The following is a 22781-nucleotide window of genomic DNA, read 5'->3' as shown; positions in this document are numbered from 1 at the left end:
ACTAGTCAGACATTCTGATCATGGCTAATTGAGGTCCCACTAATTTCAGTGAGAGTAAAATATGACTAATAGGAGTCTGGATTGAATGCCTAGTGTTTGTAAATTATAAAACTAGGGAATTTTATGGTGAAGCAGAGTAATTTTTTCAGTAGAAATCAAGAAAGGAAGAGGAAGGTGGTGAGACAGAGCGCTGCCCATTTCTGTTTTTTCTCCCTCTAGTTTTAATCTGGCATCTAGACAAATGCATACAGTCCCATCATGGAACAGTGGATTACACCAAGCAGCCTTTTTTGTCTGCTCCTCTCTGTTGCTTCAGTGTTCAACTTTTGGCCTTTCATTTGCTCTTCCAATAATACTATACAGAATCTTCCCCTTTGAAGATGAAAAATGAGGAGCAGTGACACCTGCCTATTCAAACTTTTGTGTACCAGTTCTACATATCAAAGTTAAAAAATATTTTAGATAGTTGCTCCACAGGGTTAAAGTCTTTGTTCAGAGTGTTGCCAGCATCTCTTCAAATTTCCATAAAACCTTTAATGCTGATGAAGATGGTGATGACAGCTGAATTTTGATGGATCAGTGTTAAACAGACAGACCAACTGCTCATGAAAGTGTGTTTATCAAGAAGTCAAGGATAGCTAGAACAAAAAAAATAGCACTCTGTTAAAACAGTACACTCATTTCTCATTATTTACTATAGCTTTGTGGTTTTCAGGGCATTGTAGAATGTGCAAGAAGCCTTTTGTACTACTTAATTTGTTTATTCTATCTAGGAGGCAGATAGAGAAGCCCTCTCTTAAAGAACTTTTCCAATCTCATTTGAGGTTCATCCCACTCTCATTTTGATGTTTTTCATTACTATAAATAAGAGATCAAATCTGTTACCCACTTTCTTTTGCTTCTTCCCCTCCCCCCTCACAGGTCAATCATCTCTCCTTTGCTATTCAATACAAATATGTTTATTTCTCTGCCCCACCCCACCTCCCACTGTTACCCTTCAGCCTTCACTGCCACCCTTGGACTTTCCTTGCTGAGATTACTACTTCAGTTGTACAGTTAGAACAAAGAAGAAAGCCAACATAGGGTCTTAAATCCAAAAGCAATCTACATGCACACAAAGTGCAGGCATATGCGCATTCACAGAAATCAATCTTACAACATGACGGTTGGGAATACATGGAAGAGCCATGGCTTGGTATTTTCATTTATCTCCACCATATGGAACAACTTTGTTGTTTTAATGTCTATTTCTCAACTTCTTCCACCAGCATATACTAAGCCCCCAAGGGACATTGCAACTCAGGGCTGGTTTATTGGATTGATGTGCGCCATCGCTCTCCTAGTGCTGATTTTGCTGATAGTTTGCTTCATTAAGAGAAGCAGAGGAGGGAAATATCCAGGTAAGAAAATGCCTGTCTCCTGGGGTAGTATTGCATTTATTTGTTCTGCTTTTTGAAATATTTGTTCCTGAATCTAATTAGATCTTCTGATCTTAACTATAGTATAGCTTTCTCACTGGAAGGGTTTTGTTTAGACAGTCTTTTGTCTCAATCTATTTTGCCTCAGCTAAAGACAAAAATTAAGGGTATATGTGTGTATCGATATAAGGGAGAGGATCTTCTCAGTAGCTACTCCCAGACACTGGAACTCCCTCCCTATGGAAGTCAAACTGGCCTCATCCCTGGTCTCCTTTTGGAACCAGGTGAAAACATTTTTGTGCCATCAGACTTTGTTAAAACGGATGAGGTTTGGGCTTCTAAATGCTGTGCAAGTCAGAGTAAGGTTTGTATATAGTTTTTAAATACACTTTACTATTTTAATGCATATTTATTTTATTTTATTAATTGTTTTTTAAACTTTATACTGTTTTAAGTTTTTTAATTATTTAATTGTTTTTTAAACTTTATACTTTTTAAATGTTCCTGTCTTGTTTTAAATTTGCTGACCGCCATCTTGAGTTCCTATATCGGGAGAAGGGCGGGATACAAGTAACTATAATAATAATAATAATAATAATAATAATATAAACATTTGGTGCAAATTGGTACACAGGGGTAACTATCAGAAGAACCTTATTTTGAAGTATGAGAACAAACTGCTGTGTGTGTATATCTAGTGCATATAAGTGATTTTAGTGTAAACAGGTTGCGAGGACTGTAAAGCCACATTAAGACTACAGTGCTGCAGTGCCTGGGAAGATATTCTAGGACCCATGAAGTGTGGCTCATTCTCTCTGGTCCCAGAGAGGAAGGCCCACATAAGGAAATAGCTGTACCTCCATGCAGGCCTTTTCATTGTCAGCAAGGAAAACTCAGCTATACAAGTACTCTGCCAAAGGCCTCACATTTCCACAACATACTTCAAGAATATTGGTGGGAGGGGAATTACAGCATCTCTGAAGTTGGTAAACATATTTTTATCACCAGAGCCCTATCCATTCACCCAACCAGTTGCCATCTCTCTAGCTTAAGCCTAGCAAGACTTGGTTTTGCTGGTTTTCCCATCTGGCCTCTCCTTCCACTTACTGTGTTTTCATTCAATATAGGTATAGATATAATTATATGGGGAGGATTATATATACACACACAAAATATGTTACAGTACTCGCACATTATGGCCTCAAATATCCCCTTAGTGTAAGTATACACACACACACACACACACACACACACACACACACACATAACCTATATGCTACACTGAGCCATATGCAATACCCTCACCTGACTTACTGTAAAGCCCCAAAACTGACTTTCATGGCCATCACATGCTTAACAGCAAGCAAGCAGGAATGGATAAGAATCTTGCTACCTCTCCAGACTCAACACATGACAGCACTGAGACCTTAGAGGACTCTGTCAGATCTCAGTGCTGATGTCAACATTCTGCATCTGGCTATGGGGACATAGCCAAACACTTCTCCAATCCTACCTGCTCCCTATGAAGCACAGTGACCACGCAGAGCCACTTTGGGGGCTTTACAGTAAGTCAGAGGAACACTTTGGGCACTGTGGAAGAAGGAAGGAAATACCAACCCCGCAGCACTCGAAAAAATGTATCTGCACACACAAAGGACATTTATGCATTTGTACATCCCTAAAAGAATTGCAATCTGAAGGTGTAAAGTATACTCTCACTTTTTATCATCCTTGATGACAAGGAGTGACCTACAAAACATGGTCTCATTTGAGCAGCAGATTTTTCAGATAATTTCCATTATCGTTTACTCTTCTTATTTTACATCCTTCACATCTGCTGTCAGTACAAATTCATGACTACAAGACAGTAAATACTAGGAGACTAATGATGCAATTCAAAACATGCTTACTAAGAAGTAAAAGCTAATGTGTTCAAATTATCTAGTAAAAGCATTTAGGATTGCAGATTTGAAGACATAACAGTAAAACCTTTCCTTTTTAAAAAAAAATTAAATCATTTTATGTTTCTTCACAGTGAGAGAAAATAAAGATGTGCCCCTGGACCCTGATGACCAGAAGGTAGATAATGGGTCATTTGATTACAGGTATGTTTCCAGCTTGGCTGTCTGATGGTCATTTGTAACCATTTGTCCATTACAAATAGTTCCTTTGTCAGTTCAGAGATCACCAAAATAACCACACATGCTCATAAATTTACATTTCCTGCTGCTTTTTTTTTTTTATTCCCCCACTATTTTTTAAGATCACTGCAAAGGGGTGGGGGAAAGCACAGAAGTACACATGCAGATGTGTCGCTCATCTCCTAGAAATGTAATGTACAGTTACCAGAATGATAACATTTCAGGCTCCATGGGAGGGGAGTCTGCCTTGCATCAACAAGGTAAATTAGCACTTTGGAGACAATAGCAGCTCACCAGGCTGTTTTTGCAGGTCTGAGACTTCTAAGAGCCTCAGTTCTCCCTTGAAATAAATCAAAGGGCTCCCCTCAACTTTTTTTTTTTAAATGACCATTTTTTTTTTCAAAACCAAAAATGACCTTCTGCCACTGCTTGTTGTTTATTGTTTGGTTGATGGTGATTGGTTTGCTATTCTGGGCAGTATTTTGGGTTGCTGGTGCAGAAACATGGCCCCCAGAACCACCAAGGTTGTCCAGCCTTTCGGTATAAGTCCTGTTCAGGAAACCATAAGTTCTACACTGTGCTTGTGTTAGTGTTCTCTAGGCAGGTAGTGGGAACAGGGGCATTCATACAGTGTGCCCACGCCTTGTGCGAACACATTTTAAGCAGGTTCCAGCTTACATGGGAGGGAAACATGCATGAGCCTCATTATTTCCTATGGGGCACAAGCATAGGTGAATTTTCCCTTATGTGGGGGGATCGAGAACTGTAATTATATAGTACTTTAATGAGAAAACAGTACCGTTTCATGAACCTTCTACCACATAATTTATTTGCTGGTGTACTTGACTTTAGTATACTTAAAAATGGACAGAATAACAGCAGGAGTTCAAGGTTTTCAATATGTGTTCATTATATTTCAGTATAGAGACAAGATGGTGGATTGGTTTGAGTGTTCGACTATGACTCTGGAGATCAGGGTTTGATACCCTGCTAAAGGCTAAAACCTTGGATGAGGCATATGCTCTCAGCCTCAGGGGATGACAATGGCAAACCACCTCTAAAGAAACTTGCCAAGAAAACCCTATGATAGGTTCATCTTAGGATCGCCAAAAGTCAAAAATTATTTGGAGATACATAACAACAACAAGTATTTCAGTATAGCGCCAACATGCTATAGTGGTTTGAGTGATGGACTATGAATCTGGAGATAAGGGTTCGGGTTTCCGCCCAGACATGCAAACCCAATGGGTGATGTTGGACGAGTCACACACTCTCAGCCCTAGAAAACCCCATAATATGTTCAAGTTAGGGTTGCAATAAGTCACAAATGACTTGAACACACACATAACAACAACAAGAACATTTTAATATCAGTATTGCTTCAGTAGAAATTCACCCATTGCTTGTTCACCAAATACTTGAGAATATTAGATGCTGTGAGATACCTGGCAACTTCCAACACCTTCTTTTTTTGAGTTATATTCCCACAGATTAAGAGTGTTCAGAGGCTTTAGTGGTACTTGCTTCCCTCGTACTGAGTCCATATACTGCCCAGACATGGAGAAATCAAACCTTGCTCAGATTATATTTTGGAGAGGAAACTGTACTTTCTGAATGCCAATAATGAGCTCCAAATTCCAGAATGTTTTTTATGGCATAGATCTCTGCCACATAACAAACTCTTCTCACTAACAGGTTGTGATGGGGACCACATAAAACCTACCAGCTTGAGTATATCAAAAACATCTGTCTCGGTTATCTGTGATAGAGAAGCAGGATACAAATTTTAAAAAAATTATTTTTTTATTATCCTTTTAATGATAATAGCTCCCCTTTCTGACAGCTTCCCAAAGCAAGGTATTTTCTTTGGCTATTCACAGATGGGTCCTGCGTTCAAGGTTTACCTTTGTTTCCCCATTACTTACAAGGGACTGAAACAGGTAATGCAGTTTAGCACTTGCTGAATTAATCCCACTTTGTTAAACTACATGACTGGAAACAAAGGTGCCTTTTTTAAGCAAAAAAAGAAAAATCCAGATATTAAACATTCACAGGATTATAGTTTATTTAGAATCCCTCCCCTGCCCCCGCCACAGCTATTTCTTCAGCATTTCTACTATTACTTGATGGGTGACAGAAATACTAGACTTTGCAGAGAAAGATTTGGTGACATGAATAGCAAACTGCTCAGACAGTTTACCAGCAACATGCTGAAGGATGCACCATGTGTAAATCATGCAGAATAAAACTATATGTAAGATCTTCAGATGTGTGACTCTTGGGACTCCATTAACATGGGAAGAAAGTGGGAAAGGATATCCCTCCTTCCTGCAGCCTCCTCTGCCTGCTGAAAAGAACTTTACTGTTCCAGAGACCCCCTCCCCAAGAAGGGAAAGTGGCAATGGAAACAGCAAGATATCCACCTCCACCACCTTCATTCAGGGGAGCACCTCTGCTCAGTCGAATGGGTGAAACAAATTGCCCCTTTGCATCTGTTTGGGGGCAGCATCATAGCACAGTGTTTAGACACTGCACGCTGTGATGCTGTCTCCAAACCAGCATCACGCCGCCCACCCGACCATGCAGCAAGTAGCTTTGTGGCTCTTCAGCAGTGTGACTTTTATACAGCACACAGCACAGGTGTGCCACAAACCTGCAGCAATGGTGGAAAAGCCAGCTTTTTGCTGGCTCAAAAAGGAGCTGCATTTGCCACTTTTTTTTGTGCCGGCATAAAGCCGGGTTGGGGTGTGGCATACAGTTTCTGCAGCCCCAGCACAGCATTCAAAGGGGTGGCATCAACCAGCCCATTCAGGGTCAGTTGTTTTGGCCTTATGTCTGTTCTGTGGATGGAAGGCTCTCTTCTATTAAAAGTGAAATGGTCCAATTGTTTCAGGTCTATGCTACTGCAAAGTTAGAGTTACTATGATTGTGCCATTCCATCAGTAGCTATTTTCCTTACAGGAATATAACAGTGATTTAGGGGACATGGTTGATATTCCATTAACTTTGATATTCCCATTAACTTTAGTCACTGTCCCTTTCTTGCATATAGTTGGATAGTTTCCCACCCACCCCTTCTCTATCAAAGTGCTTTTATATAGTGAAATCACTATTTCAAACCTTCCTGATGATTTTGAACACTCCAGGATAATGGACCCCAAATAAAAATAATTGACAGTGCTACACAAAGTGGTCTATGGACCAGTGGTCCATGAGCCATCAGCAGCCAGACCTTGGTGAGTTTCCAGGAAAAAAGGAAAAAAATTAGCCGGTGGGTACAAACATGGTAGCAGTACCTGCAAGCTGGGGGAAAATGGTTGTTCCCATATCAGCTATTTTAAGATGTTGTGGATGAATACAACTTTGAAGGGTTCAGTAAACATCTACTCTTTTCTCGGACATTGATATTTGATAAACAAATGTGTCCATGAAATATATCAAGAGATCCTAAGCAGTACCAGTTTTAATTGATGTGTATGGTTGTTATAACAAAAGCTTATCTTCTGAATTAATCTACAATACAAATATATTGATAGATGGCATATAAACAAATGAGGACTGCAGATAAATAGAGAAAGGCAATTTAATAATATGACAAAAGGGAAAAACAGCATGGCATGAATGAATGATGGAAATAGATAATCTGAATATCAACCATCAAAACTTTGATCGTTTAAGCATATACTCATTTTGCAACTCCAAAGTCTGATATTAAGCTGCTCAATCATGCACTTAGATATTTAGGCTTCAGAAAACTACTGCCATTGAAATCACATGCTTTGACAACTTGACATGTGCCTTTTTATACTGGACAAAAATTACATTTAAACTTGAGTATTTCATTTCCATTATTTTATATTTAAATTGGTTCTTTCCCCAAAGCATTAAAGGACCAAAAGATTTCAAGTAGTGTTACATTGTTTAATACAAAGTCATTTGAGCACTCATGTGAATCAGCTGTAATAGCTGTGATTCACCACATTTAAAAGAGTCATGTACCTTTGTAGTTTAACAGAATTCTGTGCTAAGTAGTTGAAACTAGTCACCCTAATATTAAAGGCTTCCTGTCTTAAATGATTTCTTAAGCTTCTTCATTATTAAATGTTATGGCAAGACAGAACAATGAAATCTGGACAGAACTGAATATTTTATTATAGGAGTGAGCTCAATGGACAGTGGATACTCAAGGTGTTAAAGTAGAGAAAATGTGAAGAAGTATTACACTTCTTTCAGCTGGAATCTTGGAAAGGCTTTGAATGCATCTATATTTTGCTTGCTCCCATCCTATCAAATTTTCTGCTTGCATTTATGGAGGAAGTTAGAAGAAATGACACTTCCTATAAACAGTCAGGATCAAAGGTGAGCATAGACAGGTGACACTGAAGTGTGGCTGGTAGATTAATGTTCACAGCTATAGAGATATTAGCCCAGATGAAGTGATGGTTAGTATTTGAAAAGAGGACAGGATCTGAACTGACATGCTTTCTTTATTCTCTTCCTGGTTTCAAAGAAGCATTTTGATATGTTCTCATCATGCCCTGTTCATCTTTGCTGCCTTGTGTATGCAGCTTTCCAACTGATGCAGACTCTAATGAAGCCACACTGTCACTTCATTTTACTATGTTACCAGAGAAATGGTCTCCTTAGGCAAAGATTAAGGTAAAAAGTTTGGAAGCCATTACCTTTAAATAGCATTCTGATCCAGTAATCATGCTTTACTATATTCTAAGAGGACAAGTGAATAAGAAAATGAAGGAAACAAGCCAGAGCTGGACTATTAAAACTGTGGAGTCATTGTTCTGGTCCAGCCTGATCTCTCCTCAGCCCTTCACTCCATGGATTGGCTTCAGATCTAAGCATGTGTACCTGTGCTGCTGCAAGTAAAGTATTTGCTGTCTCCTTCCCACAAAAATCCCTTCAGTCCCCAGATACTTCACATGGTAAGAGGACAGAAATGGATGCAGGGCCATTCTGTGAGCAGGGAGCTTCAGAACCTGGATCCAACCACATATGTTGCTGGTTTCTCACTAGCCTAACAAAGGCACTTGTATTTGCAGTGCTGATTTCAAGACATAAATGCTAGACTTCCCTTATTAAAAGTTGGCAGTAGTGACTATGGGGAGTTAGCAGCTGCATGTTAAAAGGTAGGAGCATATGCTGTCTGATTGCTGCCAGGTGGATTCATATAACAGAATGAGTGCTCTTATGCACTAAAACACTTTGGACCATTTTGTGATGCCTTCAGTTTTTCCCCAGGAGGATGGAATAACACTAAGTCCATTTTCTGGCATCAGAAGTATATACTGCTTGATGAATAGAATTTCTACTCTTAACAGTGCCTAATCAATCCTACTGTCTTCCTGGATGACAACCCTGAACTCGCTTATATAGGCACTAAGAAAGGAGCAGGGCCATTTCATAATGCTTTTGTTTTCTGATTTCACCCATTCTGTGTTCCCATCACATGTAGGCAAATACCTATCTGTTCCATGTAATAACTTATTTTTTTTCCTGTAGTACACTCATTTTAGTGGGATGTAATGGTTTAGCGGTTAAGACGCTAACTCTGATGATCACAAGGATGGCAGATCGGCAGGTCAACACCCAAGCACTGCATGATGAAGTGAGCTCCCATCACTTCTGCCTACCTAGCACTTTGAAAGCATGTAAAAGTGCAAGTAAATAAATAGGTACCACTTCAGTGGGAAGGTAACAGTGTTTGTGCAGCCCTGCCATCCACATGACCACGGAGTCATCTTTGACAATGATGGCTCCCTTGGCTTAATAATGGAGATGAGCACCACCCCCTACAATCAGGCACGACTTGACAAACTTGTCAAAGGGGAAACCTTTAACTTTTTACACTCATCTGCTCATGCAATAGGATTTCCACAGTTAAAAATATAGGATAAGTACCCGTCCTATTACTTGCAGAGCTGTCCATTTTCAACATAGCTCTTAGGGGAAACCATATTCCTGTTTTACAGAAGAAAGCCATTCTGCAAGGAACCTGTTTTGCTTGAATAGCATGATAGTATACAGATCCTAAAGTGAGTGGTCGTTTATTGCCTTTCACCACTATTTTGAATGAAGGCCAAGTAAGGTGGCAACTTTGCTGACACCTAGTGCTAAAATACAATCTTCTCACTGCTCATCTGTGAGCGTATACCTCTATCTGTTGTTGTTTGTTTGGAATCAAATTCTTTTTGGAATCTACAACATACATATTTTGTATATTATTTACACATGTTTACACAGATTATACAAGTGTTCTTTATGTGGTACAGTTTTTCAGGGGAAAAACAGTGGTGTCAGGGTTTTTATATTTTTATTTTTTTAGTACTGTCCCCTAAAATGCATACCTCATCATTTTGCTCTCTGATCAGGCTCTTTCTGCTTCTCTCTCTCTCTCTCTCTCTCTCTCTTTTATTCCCATTCTTTCTTTTTTTTCACCTTGTCTTTCTACATGGACCATGAAGGTCTCTTGAAAGGTAGGACTATGGACTGCTCCAAAGTCTGGCATACACAGCTTTTTCTTTCAGCAGTTCCATCACTGAAACACTTTATTCTCTATCTCCCTCCCTGCCTCACCACCACCAACCTTCATCTAACACCACTAAAGAATCATTTACTATTCCTGTCTTTGATATTTCGGGCACTCTGTGTCCAATGAGTTGCATTCTGCCTGTAAATTTGAAGCCAGCCAATTGAATTGCCATGGCTTCAACATCATCCCTTTTCGGTGACTAATTCTTCTTTGTGCAATGACTGCTGTCCATTCATTACACAGTCAAGGGTGGATTACTCACATGGAAAGGGTTTTTTTTGTTTTGGAATTTTGAACCATTCTCTAGTCTCAGGTAAGCCAATTGTATGGTATACTCCAAGTATTTAAAAAAAGAAGATGCAAAAGAAGTTTCATGTGCTGGGCAGTTAAAGAAAGGAAGCATGGTCAAGAAAAAGCCCTCAGCTATAGAAGGCTTTATGTCATTTCAAAGTGAAGATTCCTTGAAAGTCTTTCACTAGCAACATATTTTCTCAGACATATGCAACTCTTGAACATGATGCCCCTAAGGCCAGTTTGACTCAGGCTTAATACATCAAATCTTACTTAATTTACTTGATACATCAAATAAGCTGCAAGATTTCCATATTAATACATAAGTAAATTGTATTTGTTTCTTAAAAGGTTATATATACTCACCTTTCTAACTGCACTAACAAGGCAACAGTATTGCAGTGTTTTTTGGCCCATAATCCAGAGAGCTACTGTGAGCCCAAATGTTTGGACATTTTACATTGTAACAGAAACTCTCTGTGAAAAGTAGCTTCCCATACAGTGCAAAGGACTTTTCTTTAGGACCAGAAGAGAAAAGCCCCATAAGAATTGGCTGTGTGGTTCTCTGGACTGTAGCCTTTGGAAGGTCAATGCCAGCAGGGAATATCTTGAACATTTCACATGCCTCCCGCATAGATGGAGAAGGACAAAACAAAGAGAAAATTCTATGCAAACAACATTTTATCTGAATGCTCACAAAATTTGGAAAATGAAGATTTCAAATTAACTTCCCTGGGTTTTGCCATTCTCGCTTTGTGCCTCCTTATGCTGCCAGAGCGTTTTGCTTGATAGCTTCTCTTCCCTTTGATTCAAGTGCTTGCCAAAGGCACTGGTTGTGAAATTGACATGTGCATTTGTATATGGATGCCAGAAATGGCCGTGGTATTTTTAGTAGCCATTCAGATGTAATATGCAAATATGACTGACCCCATAGTTCAGAACAGAAAAGGAGATGAATTCCTCTTTTAGTTACAAATAACTACACTGAGCTTTCATCATGGAGTTAATCAGAAACAGGTACCCATTAATCACAACAGGTAGCTCGTTTGAAGGCATGAAAGGGAGTTGAACCTTTCACTAGATGCATAACTAATCTATGGGATCTCTCATGATGTAGCGATTACCAGTGGCATAAATGGAAAACTTCATTAAAGACATTAGCGTTCATAGTAGGCTGAAACACATGAAGGAGATTACAGCGTAACAGCCATATTTAGTGGACTGTTTCTGTAGTCCCAAGAAAATTGTAAAAAGGATAGGTTTTTCCCAGACCCCTAGTGACACACATAATTGAACAATAAATATTCTACAAGTTATCCATAGGATCAAGCAGAACAGGAATAATATGAATGTTCGTTCCATATCTGTTGCTTTGTGCCTTTTACACAACTTCAGAAGATGCCAGTAGTGACTGCTCTCTAGCTCTACTGAAACACAAATCAGTAACATTAATAGGACCTGTTGTCCTACTTTCATCATATTTTCATAGATGTATATGTATATGAATTAGAGTTAATCCAAACTCTTAGATTCTCTTTGCTTCTTAAATGTCAGATATCTTGGGCTGACACCAAGTTTACAAAAAGCAAACAAGCTGTACTATCCATAAGGCTATTTGTAATATAATAAAATATGTCTCCACATCATTTCCATGCAAAAAGACAATGAAAGCATTCAGTCAAATGTTAAAGTGGTATTTTATAACTGCCCACATCATTTTTCAAAAGTTGCATAGGTAAGAGTTAATCTGAAATGTCCCAAGATGACACTTAGATGTCACACACCCTACATAAATCTAATAAGAGGCAATCAGCAGCCTTGTAGATGATTGATCCCAGTTTTTGCCAACAAGGGTCCCTTTGAAAAGCCTGGAAGCTTATATTGCTGCAATGCTCAGAATATGTTGTACTCCTGTATGCCTTAGTGACTGTCAAGTGATTTAATCTTAAATAACTTTACAGTTGTGGCACTTTCACCATTACATGCTTTGAAGAAAGGAACTGCTTCCTTCTAATTTATGTAGATTTTTAGGAAAATGTTATCCTTTACATCTCAATATTTCCAGGCAGTTATTGCATCTTCAAAGATCTCATCAAGTAGTTTGTAACAAACCACTTAAGTCGTATTACCCAGACTGTCTACACTCTGGTTGCCTCTTTTGAGTAGTCACTACAGTCCACTCCCCTTCACAAATTTAAGGTTATGCTGTCCCTTTGTAAATATGCTTTTGCCTTTCTAATTCTAATGGCACTTATTTTCATTTTGATGCTAGTGATGAAGACAACAAGCCACTGCAGGGAAGTCAGACCTCATTAGATGGCACAATAAAACAACAAGAAAGTGATGACAGCTTGGTGGACTATGGAGAAGGAGGTGAAGGGCAATTCAATGAGGATGGCTCCTTTATTGGCCAGTACACAGTCAAGAAGGACAAAGAGGAGACAGAAGGCAATGAGAGCTCAGAAGCCACATCACCAGTTAATGCTATCTACTCCCTGGCATAACACAACACACTGAAACAACAGCAGCAACAACAACAATAAGAAACCTAGTCTATGTGGGTCAGCAAAGTCACCATCAAGAAGAGAAAGAAAACCAGAGTAAGACAACAAAGACCATCACAAACCCAAACAGGTGGTCACCAGTGCCATCATCTCTTTAACAAGCAAAGCAAATGACAGATGAACAGGCTGCTGAAGTGATTGTGCTGCCGCTGATATCTGAGCTAATCCACAAGAGACATGTAGAGGAGCAGGATGCACAGATTCTACGCCCCAGGCTTCAGAACTTGGACTGAAATAAACACCCCCTCTATACCTCCTCCCATGTCTAATTTGTGAGATAATGCAACTCCTTTCATTAATAATGTACACCGCTGGATTTTTTGGTTATTTTTTAAGGACTGAAAGCTGTCCTCAGAAAAAAAAAAGCCTAAACGTGGGGAAAAATCAGGAGTGAGGGGGTATGTGTGCAGACACAAGCATAATGAAACCTCCCACGCTAAAAGCAGCATGAAACTACATTGCGGAATCAGCAACTGGTACAAATGGCAAGCTGTTTTATAAACAGGAACCTTTCTCATCATTTGTTCTTGTAGTTTTCACTAAACAGGGTGTGTGATGCTCCTTCCTACAAGATGATATGGTACTGTATTAGGCTTCAGTACAGAAGCCATACACCAGGCAGAGGAGGGTGGGCTATTGATGGGAAATGTCTCAGATTTCAGTTAGCGCTATACTTCATGTTATTGGGCTTGCTGCAAGTGACAATGTGAGGTTTCACTGTACCCATGTTTATTTATTGTCTTTCTGCAAAGAAAGAGTTTAATGCAAACAGTTGCATTTTTTATGCCACTCCAGTCAAAAAGAACAACAACAACAAATAGCTTCTTCTTTTTTCCCCCTTTCTGGAGAATTGTGGAGGGATTCTTCACTATTGCTAAAGGCAGCCTTTCCTCCCAATGTACAACATGGCATTAACTACCATCCCATAAGAGAAAAGGGAGGAAGGCTAACTAGAGAAGAGCATCCAGTCTATATTTTCCTATTGCTAACTGAAATGGGATGGTGAACCTGCCAGTCACATCTGTGAAAAATTCAAGGATTACCTATCCCTGTTTGTTTGATGCAAAAGTACAAATGCACTCAGAATCAGCCCAAACTGATTCAACTTTTCATTGTTCTGATCAATTGCATATCAGTCAGGGTTCCATTTTATCTGGTTTTCAAGATAAAAATCACTTTCCAGCACATGCAAGGGCCTCTTATCACCCATTCCCCTTTAGTCAATTAAAGGAGGCCTTTTCCAGTATTAAATAAGCAGCAGCATGAAGCTCACACTATCTTGTTAGTTACACATCAGTGGCACTCAAATCAAGCTAACTCGCTAACACGCAGTTACCCTTTTTTCCTCAGATACAGATTCTGTTGTGACACTGTTCTTCCATATATGCCTTAAATAGCTTCATGCATTCCCTGAAGCTTAATAAACTATGAATATTTACCCATAGATTAAGCCCCTGGTGTGATGGTCTGTAATCTGTCCACGCAGTACAAATAAGGAGGCTTCTGCAGCTTGACCAGATGAGAAAGCATGGATCATTGTAGAAGGTAGAGTTTTGTGATATACAGTATTTAGTGCAACACAGCATGTACTTTCTTTACTCCCTGCACTTTTCAAGCCAAAGGTATTTAAAATTTAGAGGGACATGACTCCTGCAAGCAGTTTCTGATCTATCAGAAAATGTTTGGGATGAACTTCAGAAGATCTCTTTCAGTACAGGTATTATGCTAAAATGGGAAAAGGGAATGGTATGGTTAAATATGCACATTGGCTTACTTCAAAGGCAGTTTGCCTGCAAGAATGTTTCTGATGAAGAGGATAGTATAAATGGGATGTTTTGTGAACTTTGTAAGTGGGTGTGATATTTGGAGGTTTAATGTTAAAAATCAGCTTTTAAAAAAACCCTCTCCACTTCAGGAATCTTGCATTGCAGAATCAAATTGCTACCAAACAAGTTGAGGCCTGCGTGAATGAATTTAGCTTGCCAAAATGGTAGTTAACCCAGGGTGAAAAACAGCAACAATGGGTTGGATTGTGTTTTGTTCCAAATACTGCCTTGGTTTAAGGAGGGATTCTGAGTGTGACCTCTTGGTATGGTGGGTACCCCCCCCCCCCAGGTTTGAAGGTTAAATTGCTTCAAACACAGATCACACTCCATGGTAAACTTGTCTAAAAAAATCTGTTTAGGAGGATGTCACTGTAATGAATTAACGTGGTATACAGATGTGTCATGGGAGGAAAGCAAGTATTTTTCAGAACCATAGAGATGGAAGGTACCACAAGGGCCAGCTAGTACAACCTTCTGCCATGCAGGAACATACATCTACAGCACTCTTGAAAGGTGCCCATCCAACCTCTGTTTAAAGACCTCCCAAGATGGAGAGTCCACTACCATCTGAGACAGTTCTTCCACTGTCAAATAGCTGTTACAGTAAAGACATTATTCCATAGGAACATAGGAAGTGATCACGCAGAATCAGACAATTGGTCCATGCACTCAGGATTGTCTATCATCATGATTCCATCTTTTCCCAGGCTGGGACTCAAGGCAGCTTACAAGAATTAATACAGATACAGCTTAAAAGTTTACATTGCACCAAAGTTTAAAATATATTAAACTATCCATAAAGTTAAAAGCAGTTAAAAACAAACCATTAAAAAAGAACAATAAAGAAAAACAGCACAATGAATGAAAGGGCCTTTTCCCCCTGAAAAGTCAGTCAAGCCCTACCAAAACAGAAAGAAGTCTATTGTACTGTACTGTGGAGTCTACAGAACCCCTGCCCACAAACGGACAGCCAGGAGGGTCTCCATCTAACCTCTCTAGGAAGGGAGTGCCACAGCCACTGAGAAGGTCTACACTGACTGTCAGTAGTTCTGCAGGGTTTCAAACAGAAGTCTCTCCCAGCCCTATCTAAAGATCCTTGAGACTGAACATGGAATCTTTTTCATAAAAAATAAGCTCTACGTATAACAGTATACTAATTGCATAATGCTAACAATCCAACAGTGCAATGAAAGCTAACTCATCCTGTATACATTTGAATTTTACCTTTCGTCTTTTATCAACTTTGAAACTGTCAACTCCTAGTAGTACAGTACAGAATGGGTCGCGGTGATTTAAAAACCTGCAGTGTTATGGATAGATACTTCTGTCCCTAGAACTAAGGCAAGAGCAGAAACTATGCCACCCTCCAGACCTCAGGCTTTACCAGCTCTAGCCAGAATAGCCGGGGTGAAGAATGCTGGGAAGTGCTGTTCAATATCTGGTGGATGTATATTTAGAGCAACATTCCCACTGGTCAAATTAGCTGAATTTGCCCTCTTGGTGAGTCACAGAAAAACACACTTTCTTTTATGTGGGATGTTTTGAAAAGAACCAAATTTAGACTCTCATATGCATCTAGCAGTGCCTACAACCTTATTCTGTGTACTGTACAGTCCTAGACCTGTGTTTGTGCATTTCTGTTTTCTTCACAAGCCTCCCTCATACCATCTGTTTGAAAAAGTGGTAATGAGGAGATGGGGTTGACTTTTAGCGGATGTAGACATACTTTGCTGGAGTTTAATAAAAACTAGGAGAAGGCCTAATAAAAAATACCTAGATGGGTCTTCATTAAGACAATTCTTCAACTGCTTCAGACAGATTCTGGGATGCAACACTAGGAAAGCCTTCTTTTAACCATCATGTTTTTTAACTGTGGCAGAAAGGAAACATCAGACTTAAGGCAGACACAATAATATGATACCATTTGCCATTATAGTCAGGAGAGATACTTTGTGAATGGATTCATGGTAAAAAGATGAAGACTGAGTTAAGGAGATACATACCATATTCTAAAGTTCTGTATAAATTAATAGAAATAAAATCCAATAATGCTTGGTGAAAAGGAATGGATGACCCAGCAGAGGTATTTTCTGTATGATCTGCTTTGGTTCTTTCTCAGTTACCAAATGAATTAAATAGGTTTCTTCCCAAAAAGGCATTAAATGCCAGTAAATAATACATTTCTCCGCTGTGTTTTGTGGAGTCTCCAGGACTCTTCGCATAAAGCCAAATCAAAGCTATCCCCAGTAAATCTTTAGATTGCAATGTTCTGCACACCTGTTTTGGAGTAACACACTCATTGGACACAGTGGATCCTACAACTAGATAAACTTGCAGGTGACTGAGCTAGGAGTATTTACTGTTTACTAGCCTTTGCTAGAATCTCATTGCATTATAAGCACAATGAGAGAACTATGAATTTGTGATGGGGAAATAATGATGTTGGTATGGTTATTAGTACAGATAAAAGTTCACTAACTAAGCAAAAGTTGTAACATAAGCTTTTGTAAACTTGGTCCATTTCTTCAGATGCTGTCCTTGAGAAATGTAAGGATATGTATTTAGTTGGGTTAACACTCAAACCATGTTCAGACATAGCTGTCAAAAATATAAATGAGATTGTGAAGCCAAAGGCTTTCATGGCTGGCATCCACAAAAACTATAAACCCACAAAAAACTATAAATGAGATTGATTGTTTATTGATTATTTATTTATAGTATTTATATATTGCTTACCAGCCACTCCCAACGTGTTGCACAAATAAAAGCAATTAAAACAATACAAAGATAAAAATTTTAAGAAACACATTAGAATACTCTTTAAAACTTTTTCAAACAGCCTAAGAATAATCTTTAAAAACAAGCAATTAAAACAGACCAGTTTCAGCCATCAAACATGCATGACAGCACTGTTTTAACTGCTCACCAAAAGCTCAAACCACATGCAGCCAACCTCATTTCCTTTGGCAGGGAGTTCTATAATCAGGGTGCTGCTACAGAGAAACCCCTGTTGTGCATACCAACCTAACCTCACAAGGTGTTAGAACCTCCACTTGGGGATCTCACATTTCAGGCATGCTCATATGGGAGGAAGTCCTTCTTATTTACTCAGTAATAAATGTGGAGACAAGCAAACAGTAAGGAAGCCTTTCCAAGTGGTTAGAATGTCCGGAAGGTTTCTTAGCCTTGTATTCAATCTAGCCCTAACCCAGTGTAAGCAGTACACACCTTTGGGTAAAGGATGGGATGGGCAAGGCACTTGCTGCTACAAGCTCACTGCTCTTTTGAAGTATAGAGGGATATGTGTTCTTAATACAAGAGAACAAAATTAAAAGACTGCCACAAAATTGGGGATGCGGGATAGCTTTGCTAATACATGCCAGTTCTTAAAGAGCTATGTGAGCTCCCCTAGGCCAGTGCTTACTACTGAAAATGACCACTCAGAAAGAGAATCACATTTGCTGCTGATAAAATAGTGCCGTTTAAGAACCAGCCACCACTAACAACAAAATAACACAGTGGTAACATCCAGCTTCATCATTAAGGGAGATTCCAAGTTATTTCTTGTCAACACAAGGACAACAAGGAACAGGAAATATCAACTGCAATGTTTTGCAGGCAGAGGGAAGAAAAATTAGTAATTTTAGGCCCTCTATGCTAACTTTAAAAACACATCTGGCACTCTCAAACAATGAGGAGAAATTGAATTTGTTGGTACAAGATGGAGGAGCTATCTGAAAAGGCACTGACTGTTTAGATATTGAGGAACCAAGAAATGTACAAAATGAAACATGGCCTATTCATTTAGCATGTTACGGGCTGGAGTAGTCATAAGTAGTTTTTAATCTGTTGAAAATACTGAAGTCCTCTTGTATGCTATATTTAAGATAGTCCCATCAAGGAAGATGCACGATGACAAAATGCAATGTCTAAAATCACTGTTAAAAACAATAAACTAGGTACAATGCAAATTCTACCATATGAGGAAGGTTTTAAGAATACGTCTTTGAAAACAGTTGACTTTGGAAACTAATAAGGGACAGAGCTAATCAGTACTTTTGGATGGAAGAAAAGAGCTGAGAATAATGTGACAGATTTGGTTAGGCTGGAAGCATGAGTCATGATCTCTTAATATCATGGGATGTTCAGTGACTTTGGTACCAGTTTAGAAGCTTGCCACATCTGAAGAGATGATTGATTACATTGTCTAAAAAGAAGAGGACAACTGCAAAGCATGAAATCTAAGTTGATTCCTTCTCTACCCCCAACAAGTCTCCATTCCTGGTCTCCCGGTACTCTAACTAATAACAGATTGGGCTCAGCAGCATGTGTTCAGTGCTGCTGCCACAGAAGCATTTTTATATTATAAATTTTGTTAACTGCAATCAAATGTTTACTCTTATTCATGGAACTAAAAGTAGGGTCAATTCTTCTCTGAATTGCCTAGGTGCTGCAACTTAAGAACTGTAGGCAGCAGAATAAACATCACAGATGAGTGGACAGTATCGCTTTCATTATGCATCATGGATTCTACCTAGGTCTAATCTTCCAACTACAAAGGCAAAAGTGTTCTCCAAGTACCACCCTGTCAAATTTGGATGGTATTAATAAGAAAGCTGCTCATCCTTGCCCATCCCTTGTGCGTACCATATCTGTCAATATGGCTGGCTTTCATTTTGAGTTTCCTGGCTCTTTATAGATTTACTACCTGCACTGACTCCAGACTTTATGGAAACATCAGCTGAAACAACTATGAGAGTTGTCTTTCCATTTATACCATGTCTTGTGTTGAAATATATTGTCTGTTTAAATCAATTTTTAACAGAGGCAATCTGACCCTTGTCTCAGGTTTACAGATTTCCCAGATGTTAGGGAAGTCACAGGGAGGGACAGATATTGTCATAATCCATCTTCATAGTTGTTAAACTGAAACAAAGAAAGAAAAAAAAGAACAAAAGCTTTATGACTCAAACTAGCAGGAATTAAAGTTTATCTTTTTTTTTGGGGGGGGTGCACTCAAAGGGAAATAAATTCCCTCTCCTCCAATGGAGTATTAGAGTGGAAAAGAGAGTCTTTGCCTTATATGCCACTGGTGCTATAATTGTTCACTAATTTTCCATGCCCTCCAACTGTCCCTCTTTGGTAGATTAATCATCTGTTTTTTATATTTTCAGCTGCTTTAAATATGTTCTAATTTCTCTCACCCATTTTCCCCCTTTGTCTCAGCTTGCTTCAGCTGCTGCAAACAGAGTTCAGAATAGTTTAAAATTATTTAACTCAGCAAGAAGGCAGAATCCTTTCCCTGCCCAGTAGGCTCAGGTGAAATCAAACCAGTGCCGCCTATCCCAGCTTGTGTGTTCTTCCTCATTAATAAATGTTTGCCAACTTAATCATGCTCTGATGTTGCTTGGCCACATGTGGTCCAGTTTTTATTTTATCTGAAAATGGTTGGCTAGGCAATCAAGGTGACTGAACCTTCCACTATGATGAAACAAACAGCAAGAGAGAAAAGAAGTTGTAGGACCATCCCAGAATTGTCTTTCCTTTCACTCACTTCCCACCCTGTAGATGTGACCCACAGGTCAACAAGCATGGGAGGCCTGACCCCACAATCGATCTGCCTGCAATTACCTAGATTTCATGTCTCTAAACAAGATACTGCCCCACTACCTGTCGGAAACCTTCTAAGAGAGTGCCAGTCATTATTGATTTCCATTAGAGTCCAGCCTCTTGTTTATGTGTTTTACCTGACTCATAATGACCTATTGTGGCCTTTTTCCTCACTCCAACTGACAGCTGCAGGAAGAAAGTGGGGTGGGGGGAGGAAAACCCTTGCTCTAACTTCCGGGAACACAGATCATGTGAAAAGCGAGTTCAGACAAAATAGGGACTTCAACCTGTAAGGGAACGTGCATTGCACCAAGCTTAATTCTACACTAATGTCAAAAGTTTTCAACTAAGCAATAATATAGTAATAGTAGTAATAACAAGTGAAATACATTTTCTTGAAGCTCACCTTGATTAGAGCCAGCAAGGCTTTTTGGATAATAAAGAATCCAGAATGTCAGTGGGCTCCCTCCTCCTTTTAAACCAGGACAGCCCATCTCTTAATCTGTCTCTTTTGAGAGAGTATCATGTTTTGACTGTGTTGTCAGAAGGCCATCTTAGACGTCTCATGTTGGTTTTATAGAGACTGAGAAATCTTGCTTTGCACTATGAGAGTTTCAAACATTTAGTGTCAAGACATTATTCAACTGCTCTTTTGTTTGTAGGTTTTTAATTTATATATATATATATTAACAAACACAATTTCTTGACAACTTCCTCCATTTCTTCTAATACATACTCTGTATTTATTTATTTGCCTTCCTTTGGAGGTGTGGATTAGAAAATAATGTGTTAAATCTGCTTTCCGATAGATAAATGCATATCTCAAACCAGAAAGAATGGTTTACAGTGTGTAGATTTACAAACTATGGAGATGTGTTTAATATATGGACTGCATGAGCAATTTGAAAAAAGGCCAAAATATCCAGAAATGTTTTTGAATCACTGTACAAAAAAAAACACCCTGTTTTTTTAATAGAGAACACTAAGCATAATAAAAATGTTGTTCAGAAGAGATGTTAAGCATGCCATTCATTTGTCTCCTACGCAAAAGAGGAAGAATGGCCCCAAAGCTAGATTGAACTTGGGAGAGGCTGGATTCATCCCTTTCCCCCTGTCGCTGGTGCAGGATGCCTGAGGAACTGACTGCAGCTTTTATTGCTTGAAATTGCTTAAAAAGAAATTATTTTCCCAGTGGTGAAGTCTAGGAAGACATCTGCCAGATATACTTTTAAGGGTAATGAAATAGGCTGTCACTGAAATGAGTAAAGGAATGAAAGGAATTGGGCAAGGCTGGATTACTACTAGAGCAATTGTTCAAAATGACGGCACTTCACAAAATGGCATAAGCGCAGATACATTTGCTCAGTTTTGCAATCTAAAGCAAACAAGCTATTAAAGCAAACAAAAATGACAAACAGAACATTTGCAATATTAGCTTTCATGTAATGATGCACATTTGCACCAAGCTGTTCTGTCATATGCAATATTTTGTGACTTCTATTAAATATATTCTGAACAGTTACATACAGTGGTGTAGTGGTAAATTATGATATGCATATGCTCATCATGACCGTTGGCATAGCCACACTCTCAAGGAAAGACCCAAAATGGAGAGAAAAGAATTGGTCCATATCAACAAACTAGTTTTAGCAGTTTTCATTTCCACCAGGCAGGAGCAGAGCTTTGATAAAGTCTATGGGTCCTGTCTGCCCACTCAAAGCCAAATCACATCCAAATCATTCACAACAATGTATTTTGCTGGGAAAGTCCACCCTCTACCTACTGAGAAAAACACTGTTAAACTGGGGAAAAGAAGATGCCTGGGGGTGGGTAACAGCTGATGCCATCATCCCTGCTAATCTAAAAGGCAGGGTACCTCACCACTAGTAATTACTACTACTAATACTATATTTATTTGTATCCTGCTATTTTCCCAAAACTAGGACTCAAAGTGGCTTGCAGATTTAAAACACAATACAGCTAAAAATATACAAAAACCCTGAACATTAAAATAGGATTAAACATTTGACAGTATTGAAATGATTTAAAACTTCACATTAAAAGCTAAAATATCTTTAAAAGGTTAAAAGAATACTATTAAAACATTTCAGTCTAAAACAATACAACTCTATGAGTTATTTATTTATTTATATTGGAATTATCTCTCCCCCCCCCCTTTTCTCCCAAAATGGAATTTAAGGCTCCATTGGGAGTAATGGCTCCAGTGTACTACTAGTTATACATTCTGAGATTTGCTAAGAATGATTAACAAAATCAACATAAAGGATAAAGATTACTCTTTATCTTGATGGGGCTGCCTTTAAAAACTGTTTGGGAACTTCAGTGGGTCCAAAATGCTGTGGCTAGAGTGCTGATCAGGGCCA

At 38.9% G+C, this 22781-nt stretch overlaps 1 protein-coding gene across 22 annotated transcripts in view; it reads left to right on the top strand.

The window, feature by feature from the left end:
* The window catches only part of NFASC (neurofascin), a 275421-nt gene extending 261016 nt beyond the window's left edge, over positions 1-14405 (top strand). For 12 of the 22 annotated variants that reach the window (XM_042462334.1, XM_042462336.1, XM_042462341.1 and 9 more), the window contains 4 exons: positions 1269-1400; positions 3454-3523; positions 10039-10050; positions 12670-14405. In XM_042462334.1, coding sequence (XP_042318268.1) covers positions 1269-1400; positions 3454-3523; positions 10039-10050; positions 12670-12901 — 446 coding nt within the window. In that variant the 3' untranslated portion in view covers positions 12902-14405. The remainder of the gene's footprint in view (positions 1-1268; positions 1401-3453; positions 3524-10038; positions 10051-12669) is intronic. The other 10 variants (XM_042462352.1, XM_042462357.1, XM_042462354.1 and 7 more) reach the window with 1 other exon arrangement.
* The last annotated feature ends 8376 nt before the right edge of the window (positions 14406-22781 follow it).

This window comes from Sceloporus undulatus, chromosome 4 (genome assembly GCF_019175285.1).
Source record: "Sceloporus undulatus isolate JIND9_A2432 ecotype Alabama chromosome 4, SceUnd_v1.1, whole genome shotgun sequence".
NCBI lineage: Eukaryota > Metazoa > Chordata > Lepidosauria > Squamata > Phrynosomatidae > Sceloporus > Sceloporus undulatus.
This window is presented reverse-complemented; position numbering and strand designations above follow the sequence as displayed.